This window comes from Pleurodeles waltl, chromosome 6 (genome assembly GCF_031143425.1).
Source record: "Pleurodeles waltl isolate 20211129_DDA chromosome 6, aPleWal1.hap1.20221129, whole genome shotgun sequence".
Taxonomy (NCBI): domain Eukaryota; kingdom Metazoa; phylum Chordata; class Amphibia; order Caudata; family Salamandridae; genus Pleurodeles; species Pleurodeles waltl.
Genome location: NC_090445.1, coordinates 209,055,367 through 209,075,516, shown reverse-complemented (window position 1 = coordinate 209,075,516; position 20,150 = coordinate 209,055,367). Strand labels below are relative to the sequence as shown.

Here is a 20,150-nt window from a genome sequence, read left to right as displayed (position 1 = left end):
TGGCACGCAGGTGCTCAACCAGAGCTCGTTGGCTCAAGGGAGACTTCTTAAACAGGAAAAACAGAAAGGGAGCATCCTGCCTCACACTCCAGTATGCGTGCCACAGTGGTACATAAAATTGCGAAGACTTTTGGCGGCATTTCAAGCAACACCACAAAGTATGCTGCTCTCTGATGATGATGGGCTAAACCAAGAAACACGTGTCCAGAGATAAACAGCACTTGCTGCACCTACTAAGATGAAAGACTTTGATTACTTTTGTCAATGTAAAACGAATCTGACTGCATTTACCAAGATGCATTGTGGCTAACTTTTTGCTGGAGTGAGAGGCAATGTGCTCCCTTTTTTTGCACTTTCAGAACTAATGGTGCCAAAGGGAGTACCATTAAATCCACAACAATACCATTGTTCACAGGCCATTGAAAAGAGGTCTAGAGAAAGTTGCAACCTGACCACTGAAGACCGTGGGCAGGATGGGAGGGGGTTCAGTCTTTCAAGACAATAAAATATTGATATATTACTACTCTGGTTAATAACCTCAAAGCTATGTCATTATGAAGTTTGGACTTCCTGTGTGCACAGATGTACATAAGTACATCAAATAAGCCTGGTTCATCACATTTGTGTGTATGGTGGAGAGGTATCTGAACATCTCTACCAACACATAATCCATGGAAGTAGCTTTTAGCGAATGCAACTTCCAAGTTGTAGAAAAGTGGATGGTAACCCCCACACTTTTGCTCTAGATGCTGCTGTTTATGGCTCTGAAAAGGCACTGGAGCCCGCTAACCAGGCTCACGTGCCAGTGCACTCTTCCTAAATTGGTATATGTTAATAGGTATCCCCAATTGGCAAGGACTTTAAACCTCCTTGTAAGTCCCTAGTATACGGTACCAATGGTACCCAGGGCATTCAGGTAAAGGGGTCACCAGGGCCTGGTGTACTATGTGTGTCACCTTGAGTGACCCAAGTAAACTACTGATAGCAAGCCTGCCATTGCAGACTGCAGGAGCAGGGTAATCTGCTGAAACTCAACTTTGTCCACATCATGTGTTACAAAGTCAATGCCCTATTTTTAAAACATTATCAGTTACTCCTGAGGAAGGCCTAATGAGCCTAGAAGGCATGGCACATTATATTAAAGATGTGGACATATAACTGCAATCTTATATGTCCCTATAGTGGCCTTTTCCAATTAAAGCAGTCCACAGGATAAAATGAGCTGGCACCCGGGCAACTCTGAGGTCGCCAGCTCCATTATGGTACTACCGAAATATGTTGTGTTTGGCATCAAACAATGTGCCTTCTCACTCCTGACTTGAATCTCGTGTCGAGGGTGATGTATCATGCACCCAGGTGGCGACGTTAGCTGGTTGCCCACCTGGATGCCCCAGCTTTTCTGAGCTGTGGCAGCCAGCTGGCAGTTGTTGTCACCAAGACAGGATTCTGACCCCCTGTAAGGAAGTGTGAACACTACCAGCAGATAAAAACAAAGGACTGCCTAGGTGGGAGGTATCATCTTCGTTCCTAGCAGGATGGCTAGTGAAGTAGCATATAAAGGCGATAGGCTTCTAAGGGCACACCGCCTCTGATATGCAAGAAGGCTATCACCAGAGGAGGACAAAGCCTCCTCCTTGCAGTCAGGCACATTTGCACCTGGGCAGGCCAGAAAATGAGGTAGTCAGAAGGCGTACACTCCTAAAAGACTAGCAACATCTCTAGCGTGGGCTACCTGGTCTGTATGGCCGATGATGGGTTCTGCCATCTTAAACAGTGGCAAAACAGAGGATTCTTGGTAGGAAAAATTACACACCCCCGGATGTGGTCACCTCAGTGGTGGATTAGCCCACTTGTCCCCACACCCATAACTCCCCTAAATCTAGGATTTAAGGGGCACCCTTGACACCAGAACCTTAGATCTGCACTGAACTGTTACGTGGAACAAAGAAGAGAGCATGTGTCTGCAGCGCCAGGACTCCACAAAGAAAAAGGCGTGAAACTCTGCACCTGTGGCAGCCACCCTGCACCTGTATGACCATGAGTCATCCTGGACCAGAGACTGGTTCTAAAAGGAAGGAGAACCCCTCTGCAACCGAAGGGCATCGTCAAAACTAAGGCTAGAGGTTTTAGTCTCCTGCAGCCTGCAGATAGAAAATGCACTCTGGGAACCAGGAAGGTAATGACCATTGTGCCCCGAGGGATCACCCAAAAGTAAATGGTTAGCTGCCTATTGGGAAACATAGTCCTGACCTCCAGCGAGTTTCAGCTTGTTATCACCTTCCTAAGGCTCCAGGATGTTGAAATCTCCAAGCACTGTTTTTGCTGCTGTCAAAGTTTGTTGGTGGCCAGTCCGGTTCCTGACCCCGTTGTTCGACGTTGCAGCCTGAGGGAACACCCCTGCAACTTCAACTACCCACCTCAGTGGCACAGTTGTCGAGTGTTTGCATCTGTTTCCACTCCAGCACCACCCCAGTGGTAAAACTAGCACCAGCAACTCCTCCTCAGCACCAAGGATAGCCAAGCACACCTCTGCACCCAAGACGCCCGAGTTAAGAACAGTTGTTCTGCCTGGTGGATACTGGTCCAGGGGGCCACACAAGCTTAACCCCCAGTGGGCTCCCACAAACTCGACCTGCAAGTGGCCAAGTGCTTCAAGTGTCATTTTTCAGCACCAAGGACACACAGGACACCTCTGCACCGGTCCCCACAAGCCAGATAAAATTGTTCTGACTGTTGAAGCTTGGTCCTGGGACCACATTACCTTAACTTCAAGTGGGTTCCTCTGAACTCACCCAGCAAGTGGCCAAGTGATTTTCCCCATTGACCGCAATTGAAAAGTTTACAGCCTGTATTGTACTAATGTATTTTTCACTTGAATTTCCATAACTCTGGTTATATGTATCTGATTTACTTTATTTTGGTGTCCGAGTTATTATTTCAAAAATCTGCTTTATTGGTATAAATTGGTGTTGGATTTCTTTCAAGTTGTGTCAATTACTCATCGTCCATGTTGGTACTCTAAAATGCTTAACACCTATTCCTCTAGTAAAGCCTGACAGCTCTTTGCCACATGACCAAGACTGATCTAAGGATTTATTGTTGTGAATCCAAGGACCATCTTTGTGGTATTGTGAATCCTACATAGAGAAGCCTAACCAGCATTACTGTATAATACTCAACTTTCCTTCACAAGTACCATCTTCAGAATTATGGTTTTACACTTTATGGGCGGTTTTGTATGCGGACAACTTTAAAAATCCACTACTAGTGTTTCTACAGGTTTACATATCTTACCCAGTGAGGAAACAAAAAACTAAGGTTCTTGGATTAAAGGGCAGTGTACAAATTGATTACTGGGTCCATTTAGTATACCACTCCATTCAATGAACCAAAATGCACCAGTTCAAGTTGTCAGCTGCCATCAGGCATAAACAATGGTGGCAATTCATCATCACCAACACAATCTCTCTGCTCACTGATATCTATTTTTTTTGTTTTACATTTCTGCGTTAGCAACAACTTTTTGCAGACAGTGAATATTATCAGTAGTGAAGAATGCACCTGAATTCCAAAACTGCACAGCTCCCCAAATTGATGACAAAGGCTGGCAACACAGAAGGTATAGCTAAAGTAGGAGAGTGAAAATAGAGCGTGCAGACAAAATGAAACCAATGAAACAGGAGACAGAGTGAACACCACTACGTGCCCAGGCTATCGGAGATCACCAGGAGAAATCATAGTCTGCTGTACAGGAACTCCTGACATTTACAGAAAGAAGAATTGCAGTTGTCACCAAAGTAGACTGGAAGATAGCAACACTAAATACTTTGAGAGAACTTTACTCAGATTTTGAAGGTGCGACGCATGTCACAGGAAAGACACTACTGGAGATGATCTGAAAAATGATAAAAGATTGGTTGGAGTCCAACACTAAGGCTAATAACTGGCAGGTGAAAAAAAGCATTCCAAATCCCTATATCTGGGCCTAAGGAGAAGGCTGAAGCAGGAAGGTACTGTAACGGTGAAGTTGCTATCAATAGAGCTGAGTGATGTTGAATGACAGAAAATGGTGACAGTGGGAGGGGTGCGCATCCTGTTCTCAGATTTGAAGCCTGATACGGTTGCGTGAAAAAAAAGATTCTTACGGAGCTGAGAAAAGAGTTGGCAGCTAATGGTTTAGTTACTCCGAAAGGCGTTCCTATTAGACTGGGTGGAATATCGGGGAGAACAGTGATTCAGCTCAGATGTTCCTTGAGCACTTAGAGGTGGACACTGGATGAGCACAAGTATGAACAATATAGCTAAGTGGCCTACCATTGTTTTTGGAGGTGCTGAAGAACAGGGCTTTTGTCACATAGGGACAGGGATTTGTCTTATGTTTTCTATGGAGGGTGATGGGTAAAGTGACTTGCGAATTCTCAGTTCCTTGGGGTCCTCACCAAATGAAGAGTTAAAGATGGGATGGGATTTTTTTTTACATCTGCGCATGACATTCACTGATTCGAAAGTGCATGTGCTGTCTCATACGAGACATTTAGCTTACTTACAAAGGGCTTAGAAGCTGCACATGGCTCACCATTGGATGTCTTCATTGTCACTCTTATTTGCTGCTTTCCATAAATTGGTGTGTGCAGCATTCACTTCCACTTCTTCTGTTTGTCTCTTCCCTGGATCATGGCCAAGTACTTGTGCCCTTCCACTGCTCCCTCAATTGGGCGCTATTTTTTTCTTTTTGCCTAGGCACTCGATTAGAGTGTGTGTCTTCTCTAGTAGTCTCTCGTGTACTCGTCCTTTGTTTGCTTTGAGCCTAAACCTCCACGTTGCTTCGCCCTCAGTATAGCTTGCACCCTGCTTTAATTTTTGTTGTTGCTTGCTCCCTCCTGCTGTCCTTGTTGTTTGCCCCCTCTTGCTGTTTATGTTGTTGTTTCCCTTCCCTCCCCAAACGTTCTCTGTGTTGTTGGTTTCCCTCCCGCCGCTACCCATGCCATCTGCTGACTGTGTTGTTGTTGCTAGCCATATCATAGCTCCTTTTCCCCAACACCCTCTGCCTGTCCTTATTAGACCTGTCCGCTCTTGGCATGGTTTCCCCTGTCTTTTTGACCTCTGACCTCCTGTTTCTGGACCTGTTATCAATTTCGTTTTTTGCTGGCTTTAGGACTCTAGGCACTTTAACCACTGCTAACCAGTGCTAAAGTGCAAGTGCTCTCAGTCTAAACTGTATTGATAATTGGTTTATCCATGACTGGCATATTTGATTTACTAGTAAGTCCCTACTACAGTGCAAAGTGTGCCCGGGGCTGTAAATCAAACGCTCCTGGTGGGCCTGCAGCACTGACTGTGGCACCCACATGAGTAGCCTAATAAACATGTCTCAAGTCTTCCACTGCAGTTTTGAACTACCAGTTCGACCTAATGCATGCACCCACTTGCCAGGCCCAAACCTTTCCTTTAACTACTTGTAAGTCACCCGTAAGGTAGACTCAAGGCAGCCCCCTGGGCTGGGTGCGTGTATTCAAAAGGTAGGACATGTACTAGTGTGTTTTACATGTCCGGATAGTAAAGTACTGCTAAATTCGATTTACACTATTGCAAGGCCTATCTCTCCCATAGGGTAACATAGGAATTGCCTTGAAATATCTTTTAAGTGTAATTTCCCATTGGAAGCAGATACAGATGTGGAGTTTGGGGTCTCTGAACTCACAATTTAAAAATACATCTTTTGTTGAAGTTGGTTTTTGAATTGTAAGTTTCAAAATTCCACTTCTGGAAAGTGGGTATGTTCTTGCTTAACCATTCTGTGCCTCTGCCTGTTTGTGGAATACACGTCTGGATCAGGATGACAGTTGGACTGTTTGAGAATTCACTCTCGACAGTCACGCAAAGGGGGCTGAGGTGTGCCCAGCATATCCTAGTGGGTCTTCCTGGGCTAGAGTGGAGGGAGGAGCTGACACTTGCACCTGAACAGGGATGTGCCTGTCCTTACACAAAGCAGTCTTCAACCCCCTGGAGTGTGTCTGGGGCCAGGGCCGGGAAAGGTCCTGCCTGTTGCTTTGCTGTGCTGGCCTGCTGCTTCTGTCCTGGGAGTGAAAGGACTGGACTTTGCTTTTTTACATCCTGCTTTCCACGGTTCTCCAAGGGCATGAACTGAGCTTGCCTCCTGTTAGAAGTCTTGTAGACATCAAAGTCTTTATCTGCAAGCAACTGGGCTCTCTTGCCGAGAGTCCTGACTCGCCAAGTGGTGCAAAATCCAGTCCCCAGGACCATGAGTGAGTTCTGGTGTAACCAAGAAGAAACCAAGTGCATTGACTCCAAAGCGACTTTAAAACCGGCGCCACTGTCTGACTCCACGCCGCTGCCTGCACCATAAGCTGTATTTTCCACTGAATGCAACAATCATGACCAACGCCGCTGCACTGCCTCTGTAGTCCCACCACAGCGTGACTTCGGAGTGCATGTCCCTGACGTCCAGGTCACCCAGCACGGGTGGCCCTGTGGTGTGATCGCAACACAGCAAAGTTGATGCCTCGCATCTTGACCTGCTGGATTCATCGACCCCACCAGATCGTAAGTAACCAACGCCACATCACCTCCCCTGCAACCGTTTAAGAAACTGATGCCTCACCTTCTATGCCTCGCAGTAAGGAATCAATGCCTCAACTCCCTGGTAGCAGTAAGGCACCAACGCCACCAGGGTCGCCTCACCTCCCCGACTCAGTGCAACGTCTTTGCCTCCTCATCGTTTTCAAAGGTACTTTGCCTGGGGTCCACGTGACTCCGTGACCGGCCCACACTCCCTTGCGGGTGGCTTCGAACTGTTGGGAAGGACTCCGTCAACGGCACTGTGATAGCACCAGTTGGAGCTAGTGTGTTTCTAAGCACTTTACTGAGATTTAACCTTTAAAAATGTGTTTCTTTGCTTGTGTACGTTGGATTTGAGTTGTTTTGGTCTTGTTTTACTCAGATAAATATTGGCTGTTTTTCTAAACTGGTGTGGAGTACTTTTGTAGTATTTTTACTGTGTTAGTGTGTGTGTGTGTATACAAATACTTTACAAATTGCACCCGAGATAAGCCTGACTGCTCGTGCTAAGCTACCCAGGTGGTGAGCACGGGTTACTTTAACAGAGTGGCTCCCTTACCCTGACTAGAGTGAGAGTCCCTACTTGGACAGGGTGCAAACCTCTGCCAACTAGAGACCACATTTCTAACAGTCCCTATACACCCTCTGTGTTGCTGTCTGCCCTGCAATAAGAAAGTGGTATGAGGCCAACAGCGTCAGTGCTTTTTTTTTTTTTTTACTTTGTCTGTGTTTTAGCCATGCTGTACAGAAGCGTGAATGCTGTGCAGCATGGCTAGAAGCTAAAAAATATAATGCTAAGATGCAGCTAGCGCTGGCAACATCATAGTGTTTTTTTTTTTACTTTCAGCCATGCTGCTGTACAACATGACTAAAAACACTGAACAACCAATAGCTCTTGTAGATTACACCTATTGATGTTGCAGTGCGTTTAAGCCTGACTTCACACAAGCCATGCTGCAGTACATGGCTGAACACTGACAAAGCTGATAGCTCTCATTTAGTAAGAGAGCAATATTGTTTTGCCAATGCTTGCCATACATTGCTAAAGGGAGTGATGGCAGCAGATATATATATGTAGAACAGTATATTGATTGTTACTGCTTTGGGGGTGTAGCCATGTTATCTGATGTTTAAAAAAAAGATTCAAAAGCTAAAAAATGTAGGTCTTTTATGCAGGAGTAAGATTTAGTAGCGTTTAAACTAATATTGTTTTTAAAAAAAAACAGAAATGACCTTGAATTTCCTGAGGCTGCAATATGACCCATAAATGTGTTTACAGCATTTACCCTGTTAGACACTACATGATGATAGCATGTTTTGCACTCAGGTCTGAACATAAAAGATATGCGATTCAGTATGTTCTTGCCCATGATAACCAGATACTGCAATCGCGGTGTAACTCTCTCAGCAGGGTCCTCTGCCAGCCCTCACTCTTATCCCATTTGCTCTATATTGTAGGTGGATCGCCGTTCAGTACAGTTCCATGTTAGATAATTACATCCCTCCTCTTCCCCACTCATGCTTTAAGGTCTTCAACTTGACACTGTTATTTTCTACCGCCAATTATCAGGGAAAACAACAACTGACCTCATTCCCAGAAGGCGCTGCATGGGACTGAGCAGACTGTCCTTTGAAGAACACATAAGCAACGAGGTAAAAATATCTTCATTTGGGCTTATTTGGCTTATGCGGTTTTGGATCTAAAAGGTGGACTTATTTCTAAATGGCCCTTGTATGAAGAACTCTTCAAAATCATGGGTTCAATGATTGTTAAATAGTAACAGATAAAATATCAGTTTGCTTGACAGGCACGAGGTGTACAGCGGTGTTACAAGGCACATCCAATTGATTTAGCAAGGTTATGTGCCAAATGTGAAGCATGGCGGCCTTTCAGGATCTGTTTGGAAAAATAGGGAGATATTTAGCCTCTCACTTAACAACATATTCTATGAATAGCTGGGGAAATCTCTTGAAAATAATTTTTCTCTCTGTGATTAGTACATGTATCCATCTATTCTATTTAATCCAATGCAGAGCTCTTTTAGAGTACAACAAACATATAGAAATGTAAAAGAAAATTGCACCACTAGCAAGACTGTTCGCCAGTTCTTGCTGTCCTTAGTGAAACACAGGCATTTTTTATTTTTCTCCTTTTCCATCCCAGTCAAAAACATGCCATTTGGATTGATTTTTCTGTCTGCTCAACAGTATGTTCAGTTTCATATTCAAGACAGCATTTTAGACTTCTTCTTGGTTCTCTACTGTACCTGGTATCAAGGGAGGGAGACCTGGCTCCAAGCACCGAACCCCCGTTAAAGAAGGGCACAGCTGTGGCAGAGTTCTGGTGCAGGGCATCCATGAGGGCTTTACAGTTCTTTACCAGCTGGGCCTTGACTTCGTAGCAGGAGAAGTTGTCCGCTGAGGACCGCGGGCTTGGCAAGCCCAGTACCACTAAGGGCTTCATATCCATACGTTGCAGAAAGGCGAGGGAAAAGGCCACGCTGGACAAAGACCTTTTGCAACCGAAGATATTCTCGTCCACCTGATATCGGGTATAAAAACAGCCACGTGTTCGTGAACCTATACTAATACTGTTCACTCACAGCCTAGAAGACTACTAATGCAGTACGAGTCAACAACGAGATGCTAAATTATTTTGTATACTGAAAGCACACACACAATTCAATAACTGCACATTAAACAAAAGAGAACATTTACTATCATATTTGACAGCTTAAAGTTTACACTTTGGCCATGAAAATAAAATAAAATTGCTACAGCTACTAGAAGGATCAGCGAGTGGGTGCTCATCAGTGGTATTAGGAGCTCGCCTTTGCTGTGCCCGCCCTACTGTTAAAAATCGCTTAGTTCCTTTGTCGCACTGGCACTATGACCTACACAGTCCATGTATTGTGGGACATCCTGGCCATGTTTTATCAGTGCTGATTCGGGGACATCCTGGCCACCAATGCTATGTAAACCATCAAGGGGCAATGGCCCTTAGTGTCAGGAACTCTTATCGCTACCCGAGTACCTCACACTCTGCCAAGCCAGCAAACTGGTCAACATCCCAATTCTGCTTGGGAAATGACAATGAGATCACTTTGAACAAACATCACGGGACATGTACTGAGAACCTATCCAGATCTCGTGTTGTAGCTTTCCAACAGACCCAAAGCTGACCTTGCAAGTACCTGTGATCAGCGGTGTTGGTGAATAAGTAACCTCCAGCGGTCAGGGCGAAGTAGATACTTGTATTCAACAGCTACCCACAGAGTGGAATTGCTGTTCTTATATCATCTATCAGTGAAGGAACAATTTTGAAAACCACATCAATAGTGCAGTCTAACATCGAAAACGGACTGAGAGCTATCCCTATCTCTGTTTTTCTGTTTTTCTCTGTTTAATAGAGATGGAACAGAACTTCAGGTTAGTCATTTAAGTTTGAGGGCCTGAGGAGAACTAACTTACCTTTCAAGGTAGCGGCAAACACATGTGGCCTGCTGTCCTTTTAAAATCACAGTGCTTCACCCTGGACCCACTAAGGTCTAGGATGGAGGAAGGCACCTGTTTCCGTCCACATATGAAGGTACTAAACAAGTGGCTGAGTATTCACATGCAACCATGCACGGAATTTACATTTTTTTAAATATATTTTTTTTTTACTGAGGAACACATTTTACATTCTAAGTGAAAACAAAATATAGGTTATTAAAAAAACAATGTAAACAAAAAACACCTTGTTATAGCAATCTTAAAATAGCTGAGGTGTAAACAATCATCTTTAAAATGACTGCCCTCCACCCGTGTTAAACAGTATTGATTCAACAGTTCCTAAGATCTCCCTCTTCTTAGTGGATTTCAAAGGAAATACTCAACCTGGAGCACCAAGAAGCTTTTAAAAACACTCTAGCATAAAACTACGGAAAAGCTAGGATGAGGGGGGAAAACTGTGTACATTCCTGATTCAAATCCATATTTGCTAGTGTCTGCCTTTTACGGAGTCGCTCAGTGATTCATATAACAAATAATACCCAACAATACTGGACCACACCTGGTGTTGAAAGGTATACCATGCCGTGGAGACATAGCCTAGCAAACTGATCCAGACTGCCCTGTTTAGGACAACTTGAGACAGACGTATTGTGAAATCAGAGACTAAGAAGTACGTTTACACTATTCTCCAAATGTATTTGAAACTCCTGTCTTGCAGTCTGTTTTTGTTTTAGCTCAATCCAAAAGACAAAAGATTACATTCTGTTACTTTCTTGCTTAAACACTTGTAGCCTTTGTTTTTTCCATTAGGCCTTCAAGGATCGTCATCAACATCAGGTCTTCACAGGTCTCAGGAGTTGACTAACCCTCGATAGAAAAAAAGAACCCAACTAAGGGCTTCATCATGAGTTCAGAGTGCGGTGGAGACCGCCCGCCAAACTCTTTGGGTCAGAAGACCGCCACTCCGGGCTTCTGCCCGATCGCCCTATTACAAGTTTCCTGCTGGGCCAGTGGGAAGAAACAGCGCCACATTGACGCTTGCTCATAATCGAGCTAGCGGCACCCGTCGTGCCTTTCACTGCCTGTAAATCAGGCAGTGGAAAGCACATCAGGGCTGTCCATGGGGGCCTCTGCTTTGCCTAGGCCAAGTGCATGGGCAGTGCAGGGGCACACATGGGACCCCCGGTACCCTGTCTCCGGTGGAACCGCCATGCAAAAACTGGCAGACACGGGAGTCGTAATCCCAAGTGCAGCGCTGCCTTGGCAGATTAAGACAGTCGGCATTGCCAGGCCGTCGGCCGGCCTGAAAGTGGTGGTGCCAGCAGTCCGACCGTGGCCCTTTCACCGCGGTCGTAATACGGAGGTTGGTCCGCCACTTTGGCGGCGGTCTGACCGCCACTGCAAGTTTGGCGGTCTTAAGACCGTCACACTCGTAATGAGGCCTAGGTGTCTTTTCAGTATTTTCCCTATTTCCCATTCTCTTGGTTCTCATTCTTTCTATCCTTTAGTTTCTATATGTTTTCATTTAATTGTTCCTTGTTTCTGAAGACTCGAATGCTTGCTTACTATGACCCACCATAAAACAGTAATTACTTTTTGCATGTTTATACTTGCTTACACCTTTGATATTTTCCTATTGTCTTACACCAGGAGATTAGAATTGAGAAGGTTGTCTGAGCCAGTGGTTCCCAACCTTTTAACTTCGGTGGACCCCACTTTAGCATTACTGGAACCTGGGGAACTCCACTGGATCATTATTGGAATCCTGGGACCCAGGCCTATTCATTGTCAAAGATTTGAACTGCAAAAACAATACACAAAACATATGGAAACAAGCATTCCATCAAACATATACACAAGTGTTAACACATTTTATTTAATTTGCAAACAAACAACATAATTATTATTATTTTTTTTAAATTTAATAGAAGGTTGGAGCTTTTCTAAATTCAATTAAAGCCACACATCGTAAATAGCATATTTTGGTTGATGCACCTGCACTGCTCCCATGAATCAATTTGAGGATATTAATTTAATTTTTAGATTCCAATTTAAAATTCCTTGACATTTAAAGTATATTTTAACATTTTCAACTTAACAGTTAGCCACTATATTTATTAACGCTTTACTAATCTGTTAAAATTTGTTACATTTTCTAAGCAGTCACAGAAACCCTGAGGAGGCTTCACGGACCCCCAGGAGTCCCCGGACTACATGTTGGAAACCACTGGTCTAAGCAATATTGGTGGTGGCTACTGGATAGGTATAGTTAGGACCAGAAATGGATGTCCTGGTTTGCTAATAACTTAGGTGGCATTTGATGAACCTTCACAAAACTTTCCCCCCAAAAAGTCTCATTCATCAGAGCTCCTTCCTGGAAAGTGTCTGGGTGAGCTGTCAAGCAGGGCCTGAGAGAAAAAAGGGGGGGGTTGGGGGCTGGAGGAGGGTTTGTCCCAAAAAATACGTTTTCTCGTGCAATTTTCCATATGGAAATTAGACCCAGTTACAGTCAAAACAGCTGAATGGAGTTACACCAAATTTGGCAGAAAGCTAGATCTTGGTCCAGACAGCATGCTTTTTGTGATGTGGTGTAATAAAGTTCCTTAGTTCTGGAGAAATTAAGGTTCAAAATGTATGTATATTTTATGTGGTGAAGGTTCCATAGAGCTGGCAGATCTAGAGATAAGATCCAAATGTCTGTCACCACATAAATAAAACTGTGGCACAAGACATTTTAGGACTCAGTCCGCTGTCCACACTTAAAAAAACAAAAAAGGGGTGTGGGGGGCAGGGTAGGTGATACCTTGCTCTCCTCAGTAAGTCTGTTGGGGGGTGGGGCATGAAATTGTGTTAAAATAAATTTAGTGCACATTTTTGCAGAGGATCTGCAGTAAATAAAGGGGGGGGGAGCCTCCTGCTGTTCTAAACCCACCACCCCCTGGGGTCTGCCAGTCCCTGAGGGTGGGGCGTACAGCCCTCCCCCCCAAGCTTTTTCTAGTCCCTGGTAACCCAACCCCTACTGCACATTTATCTGTAATGGGAAGAGGGCTTTAGGCCCCCTCCCCGAGCCTCATAGAGGCCCAGGGTTTATTCCTTTGGCTGACTTATTTCTAATGGGGAGGTCCAGCCTTACTCTTCGAGCGATGGTATGGTCCTGGGGATCCCATCTCCTGGGACTGGCTCAATGACGGTGTCCCATGAACCCCATCCCTCAGACATCATCGTTTCCTTGCCCCTAAGAGCCGAACTACTGTGGACAGGGAAACAGAACTGTCCCTACCCAGCATAAGCTTAAAAAATTAAAGCTGTGAGTGTCCCAGGTGGGACCAAGGACACCCCAAAAAAAGGAAGAATAATTAATGAGTGGCTACAGCAGCTCATTTAATAATAACTGCTCCTGGCAAGGAGCACCCCATAACACCCTACCCTTGATGGGCTAATTTACATGCATTTGGCTGCATGACTGTGGCCCAATCTGAGCAGGGACACCACCAGATGTGTTGTCGGGGGGGGGGGTTACAGGAAGTGTAGCAGGCCCCTATACAAATACTTAAAACAAAATGACCCTATGTTTCCTGGGGTCTAAAGAATGTGACCCCAGGAAAAGTTATTGGCATCTTTAAACATTCCTAGAACTGTAGCTTTTCCTTTTCTACTTGGGAATGCAGGGATCTGTTGTGGGTGGTTTTATGGCTACATTATATGGCCTCAGGAGTGTAAAAAAAAGACTGATACATGTTTAATGTTGTTTTCACTATACTGTACATGCTTTATTTAAATGGCATTCAGTGATTTTTTTTATATATACATGCATATATATATATAGTCACTTAAAAAAACAAAGGTTACAGGGATGTTAAAGTCAGGCTCACATTTTAAACAGACAAAACCTTAGTTAGATTTATATCAAGTAACAATAACTTATGCCCGAAGGTAACTGTATCTCGCACTTCCGCCATGCACAGTTTTCGTCAAAACTTTTACTGCAAATATTACATTGCTACAGGGATGTGGAATTCCTATAGCCCGACGCCCGGGACATCTTGTTTGGGGTCAAGGGCAACAAGTTTTTATGTTTGTTTTGTCCTTGGGACAAGTAGGCCCAACCCCCTGCAGACCAAACCCTTTGGCTGCCTGTTTACAGAGCGTGGAACTCTCTGCAGTTGAGGTAATGTGTTTCCAAAAGATAATGCTGTTCGAACTTGTATTTATGGTTCATTATTTGAAAGTCTTCATTATTAGAGTGAGTGCTGTAAATAAATGTTTTAAGGTCACACTTCACTACTGACGTTGGTTCCAGTACAAAAACAAATACGTGTACATACATGTTTGAAAAGTTTAGGCTAAGAGGCTAAATATAATGCTCCCAGAATGCTCTCTGATTATATGCAAATGAAGTGTCATTTAGTAAAATGTGTTGATGCATGCTAGTATTTCCCAAAAATATTTCTAATGGAAAATCAGTGTAACCATTTTCAACACGATTATAGGAAGCATGAAAATAAACAAACACTGACAAAGCCAACTGATCTGACATATTTTTATAAGTCTTTTAGTTTCATCAATGCGTGTCTTGTTTTGACATGGCTTTTGTAACACTTTATTGTTGTGGGAGCTACCAGGCCCTCAACATTGTAACAAACACTGGCAAAACCCCCCCAAAAAGTTTTTGAACTCTAAAAGCACACGTTGCCACCAGCGGCATAACAAAGGCCCGCAGCCGCCCTCCAGGGGGCCCCTTCAGCACAGCACCTGCCCTGAGTGAGTCTGGAGAGGGGGCTCCTCCATGTTCTTTGCAAAGGGGCACCCTCCAGTTTCGTTACGTCACTGATTGCCACTGTAGTTCCTGACACTGAACAAAACTACTTTGTGTGGCAATATGCTCCTTGTGGAAGAGCAGAATGCGATCACTCACAGTAAAGCCAGCCGAAAGAGAGAGAAATAGAAGTTTAATAAAAACAAAATGTCTTTGTTCACACCAGACCTAATTAGGGACCAAGACCCACATGTAGGTAGCTTTTTGCATGTCGCAAACAGCGACTTTCGCTGTTTGCGACATGCAAAAAGCACATTGCGATGCACAAACCCAGTTTTGCGATTCAGTAACCTGGTTACCGAATCACAAAACGGGTTTGCGACTCGCAATTAGTAAGGGGTGTTCCCTTCCTAATTGCGACTCGCAGTGCAATGTAGGATTGTTTTGTGACCGCGAACGCGGGCGCAAACCAATCGCAGTTTGCACCCATTTCAAATGGGTGCTAACACTTTCACAAAAGGGAAGGGATCCCCATGGGACCCCTTCCCCATTGTGAATGTCACTGTAAACATTTTTTCAGAGCAGGCAGTGGTCCTGCGGACCACTGCCTGCTCTGAAAAAATGAAACGAAAACGTTTCATTTTTGTTATGCATCTTGTTTTCCTTTAAGGAAAACGGGCTGCATTACAAAAAAAAACTGCTTTATTGAAAAGCAGTCACAGACATGGTGGTCTGCTGTCTCCAGCAGGCCACCATTCGCGAGGGGGTCGCAAATTGCGACCCACCTCATGATTATTCATGAGGTGGGCATTTGCGAAGCCCTTGCAAATCATAGATGGTGTAAAGGACACCATCCTACATTCGGATTTGCGACTCGCAATTTGCAGGTCACAAATCTGAACCTACCTACATGTGGCCCCAAATTTTTAAAGAAAGTCACAAAAGTGCACCCAAGGTATATGTTGTACCCCTGTAAAATATTTGTGAACTGTATTTTAGCATGGGTAAATACGATGTGTAGATTTGCTCATGTGAAAATCTATTGAGCATTTGCAAGTTCATTTTCCCTCCAGCCACTTTCTTCCCAACTCTGGAAGAAGTTCTAATTCTGCTATTGTCCGGAGTAAATGTCCAACCTTTCTTATTATGGGAAAATATTCGAGAGAAGCTGGTAAAAATCTTTAAAACATGCAGGTTAGTAGGCTTGCAGACTCAAAGGCATTCCAGCCCTGGAACTATTGCTTACTGTTTCCTCCAGCCCCAGTATGCAGATCTGCAGAAAGGTGGCAAAATAAGGAAATTGCTACAGTAGGAATTGAAACTGCAAGTATTCAAGCCCTACTATGGTAGTAGCCCTGGCATAATCAGAAAGGCTATTAATTGCTGCCATAATTTGTCGCCACACTACATGGCACCAAAGGGACAAGTAGATCTTTTTACAGGACAAGTAGATTTGAGAAGCAACCTGTCCCCCGTACAAGTAGATATTTTAATAAATTCCACACCCCTGTTATCAATGATGTTATCAAAGATATCATGAGTGCCATAATTTGTGAAGTAATTAGCAGTGCATGCAAGAACGAAAGTTATAGTTACCTTAGGGCATGGCTTATAGTTACTTGATACAACTCCAACACATGAATTTCCATTATTTTGTATGTTTAAAATGTGAGCCTAACTTCAACTCCCCTGTAACCCTTGGTTTTTTTAGTGAAATTTTATGTTTTTTAAAAGTTCTATTTCCTAAAAAAAAAAACATCCCCGTAACCTTTGTTTTTTTCAGTGAATTTCTATGTTTTTTAACGTAATTTTAATTACTATACGTCAATCCACCACTGCCTGTGTCCAGTCCCTGTGGCCTACCCCCTAACCTCCCAACCCCATGCAGCACACTGCCTTTGGCCATGCCGAGCCGGAGCTGGCCGCAGGCCCGAGTGGCTCCCCACTCCCCCAGCTGATTTAAGCCCCACGGTCTCCTATCTCCTGGGACCCGGCGTTAATATATTTATTTTGGTGAGGGGGCCCGGGTGGACCCCTCCCCGGGCTGATCTCGGCACTGGGGATCCCATCTCCCACTCGACCCCCTCCCCCCCACGGCCGATCTCTACCCTGGGGACCCCATACCCCAGCCTAAACATTTATATTTCTTTTTGGGTGAGGGTGGAAGGGGGGAGTCTGCGCAGCCACTCTTCCCTGGCTGATCTCGGCTCTGGAGACCCCATCTCTCCCCAGGCTGCAGCCAAAACATTTTATTTCTTTTGGGGAGGGGCTGTGCAGCCCCCTACCCCGCAAGGCCCCAAGAACACTATTCCCCGGTCCTGTGACCTGGGTGTCTCCTCACCCAGGACACCCTGTCACAAAGTTGGGGACCACGGGGGAGCCTGAAGGCCAATGCAGTATCAGCCGGCTCACCACCTCCTGGAGAAGCTGGCATTGCTGTCACAGAGAGGAAGCTGCTAAAGCAGCTCCCTCTGTGAAAGCAATGTTTCCTCTGTTTCCCTGCCTGCATCTCGCGGGCAGGGAAACAGAGGAAACCCAGAGTGGGTGAGGGGGCTTCAACAAGAATCACCGGGGCACTTGTTCCAAAAAACGCTTTTTCTATGGAAATATGTTCCTAACTAAGTCTACCTAGCGACCATCACTAGGTAATACCATATTCTTAGGATTCTTATAACACAGCAAATCATTCTGTTGCCCGTGTTCTTCACCTAATAATCGAATAAATCAGAACACCGTTTTGCCTTTCCTTCATTAATATTAGCAGGCAAAACAGTTATAAATAACAAACAAAAAAGTAGTAACTGACCTGCAACGCAGTATGTGCCTGGCATATCCTGTCCTTGGGCAGTGTGGGGACATAACTGCCATGCTTCTATTCCACAGAAAAAACAGGAAACTGTCAGTCACCCACGTCTCCCTGGTTCCTCTTCCTGTACACTCTTTCTCCAATTCTGCCCTTTTCTGCCATTGTCTTATAGCTATTCTCAGTGCTCATGTGCCTGTCCCTAGTTCCACAGTTTCCTTCATTGTCAAGGACCTCCACCTGAGATTCAGTAAAAATTCTACTTAGGTGCAGCTCCCTGCTTCCCCATTGCTATTGTTTCCTGCGAGTCCTCTTCCTGCATGTTTCTGCTATTCCCCCTTGACTTCCTGCCCTACCACATATTCTGTGTCGAGAGTTTCCTCTGGCGTCTCCTCCTGCCTTACTTTCGTTTCTCTTTTCTTCCTGCATCCTGGCTCCACTTATCCTATTCCAATCTTCTGGAGGTATGCTGCGAGAACATTGGACTGTCAATCATGTAAGGTACCATGGCACACATGCAAACGGTAGGCCCCTTCCTGTAAATAATTCTACAGATTATGTAAAAAATTATGTTATTCTGCACAGAGGGCACAGCAGTAATTGCTTTAAATCAGCAGTAGTTTTCTTCCTCTGACACTGGTGGTCTGACACTTGTCAATAAATGCACTAACGCAATACAGTGATAAAAATTATATCAGAATCAGCCTACTCATATTGTAAGATCTTTGGGGACTACAACACAAGGTGTATCTGTAAACTGAGTAATGTTAAGTGTTGAAAAAAGTTTCCTTACAAGAATATCCTGGTTTGTTTTTTGACAGAAAAATATATTTAATGGGGTTGGTTCCTGATAGAAAGCAGCGTGAAAATTTGGACATGGCAGGATTGGAATATTTACATTTTTCACCCCAAGCTAATATCCTATTGACATTAGTGAACACGGAGACATGCTCTATAATAATGCCCAACCGCATCACTTTAAAATAAGGTGCCACAAATTGGTGACAGTTGTGTAATTAATTGTTTTTGGGCAGAGAGGAGGAGTGCACTTTTGTGACTTTCTTTAAGAATTGAACCTCTGATTAGGTTTTTAGTTTTTATTAAAATTTAGTTTTTCTATCTATTGGCTGGCTTTCATAAGAGTGGTATCATTCTGCTAGTCCACAAGAAGCACATTGGCACACAAAGTAGTTTTGCTCTGTGCCAGGAACTACTGTGGCAATGTGTGCTTTTGGAGACCCCAAAACATTGTTTTGCTCTTTGCCAATGTATGTTACAATGTTGAGGGCCTTGGAGTTCCCACAAAAATAAAGTGTTACAAAAGCCATGTCAAAACAAGACATGCATTGACAAAACCAAAAGACTGACAACCAATGTCTGATTGTCTGGATTTGCCAGTCCTTGTTTATTTCATGTTTCCCATGATCTTGTTGAAAATAGTTACACAGATTTTCCATTATGATTTTTTGGAAATACTAGCATGCATCAACACATTTTACTAAATAATGCTTCAAAGAAATAGTACCTACAATTTCACAGTAATTTAGCAAAAACATGTTTTCCAACTTGCATTTTTTTCTGAACTTTTTATTTTGAAAGCAAAGAATCATCAATCTTGCTTACAAGCTTCTGCAAACATTTGCATCTAAGTAGAGAGCATTCTGGAAGCATTATACGTAGCCTCTATTGTTAAACTTTTCGAACGTGTGAACATGTTTTTCTACGGAATCCACTGTCAGTAGTTCAGTGTGACCTTACAATGTTTATTTAGAACGCTCACACTAATAATAAAAGCTTTGCATTAGTGAAACATAAATACAAGTTCAAACAGCATTAACACATGGACACAAATATTACCTCAACTGCACAGTTCCCTTCCCAATAAACTGGCACCAAAGGGTTTCTGCTGCAGGAGATTGGGCCCACTTGTCCTAAGGCCAAAGTAAACATGAAAACTTGCTGTACTTGACCCAAACCAAATGTCCTAGGCCTGGACTACAGGAATTCCACACCTCTGATTGTGCTTATTTTACACTTGAAATGTGTCAGAAAATAGCAGGGAGGGAGAAGGAAAAATGTGAAAAAATGTAACCTGAGAAAAGAAGCATTGGTAAAGCCAAAAGCTTAGGCTCTGGCAAGGTTGTGCAATGTATGAATATATAGGGCATCTCTATAGCGTGAACCTAGCCATATAGCAGCAAAGCGCTGTACATGGTTAAAGACATGCATAAAGTCAGCAAGTGACAGGAGATGGAGCTTCGTTGAGGATGGTTAAAGCTTTGTGATGAAGTGTTCTTTAAAGCAGTGTGTCTTCAACTTGTTCCTAAATTAGAGCAGCACTGGGGCAGTCCTGTTGGATACAGGGATTCTGTTCCAGATCCTGTGAGAACAGATCAAAAAGGCCTGCTGTTTAGTTTTTTGTTTTTTTGCACTTAGTCTGCAGTCTGATGGTGTCCTGGGCGCAGGCATGTTGAAATCAGTCAGAGACGGTGAGCTTGTTTAATAGATAAGTGCAGG

At 44.0% G+C, this 20,150-nt stretch overlaps 1 protein-coding gene and 1 long non-coding RNA gene across 3 annotated transcripts in view; one reads left to right on the top strand and one right to left on the bottom strand.

The window, feature by feature from the left end:
- LOC138299539 (uncharacterized) overlaps positions 1-20,150 on the top strand; it is a 425,958-nt gene that overhangs the window by 113,861 nt on the left and 291,947 nt on the right. The window lies entirely within an intron of this gene.
- NAGS (N-acetylglutamate synthase) overlaps positions 1-20,150 on the bottom strand; it is a 102,214-nt gene that overhangs the window by 61,098 nt on the left and 20,966 nt on the right. Inside the window, exon 2 of the mRNA XM_069237845.1 lies at positions 8,847-9,121. Coding sequence (XP_069093946.1) covers positions 8,847-9,121 — 275 coding nt within the window. The remainder of the gene's footprint in view (positions 1-8,846; positions 9,122-20,150) is intronic.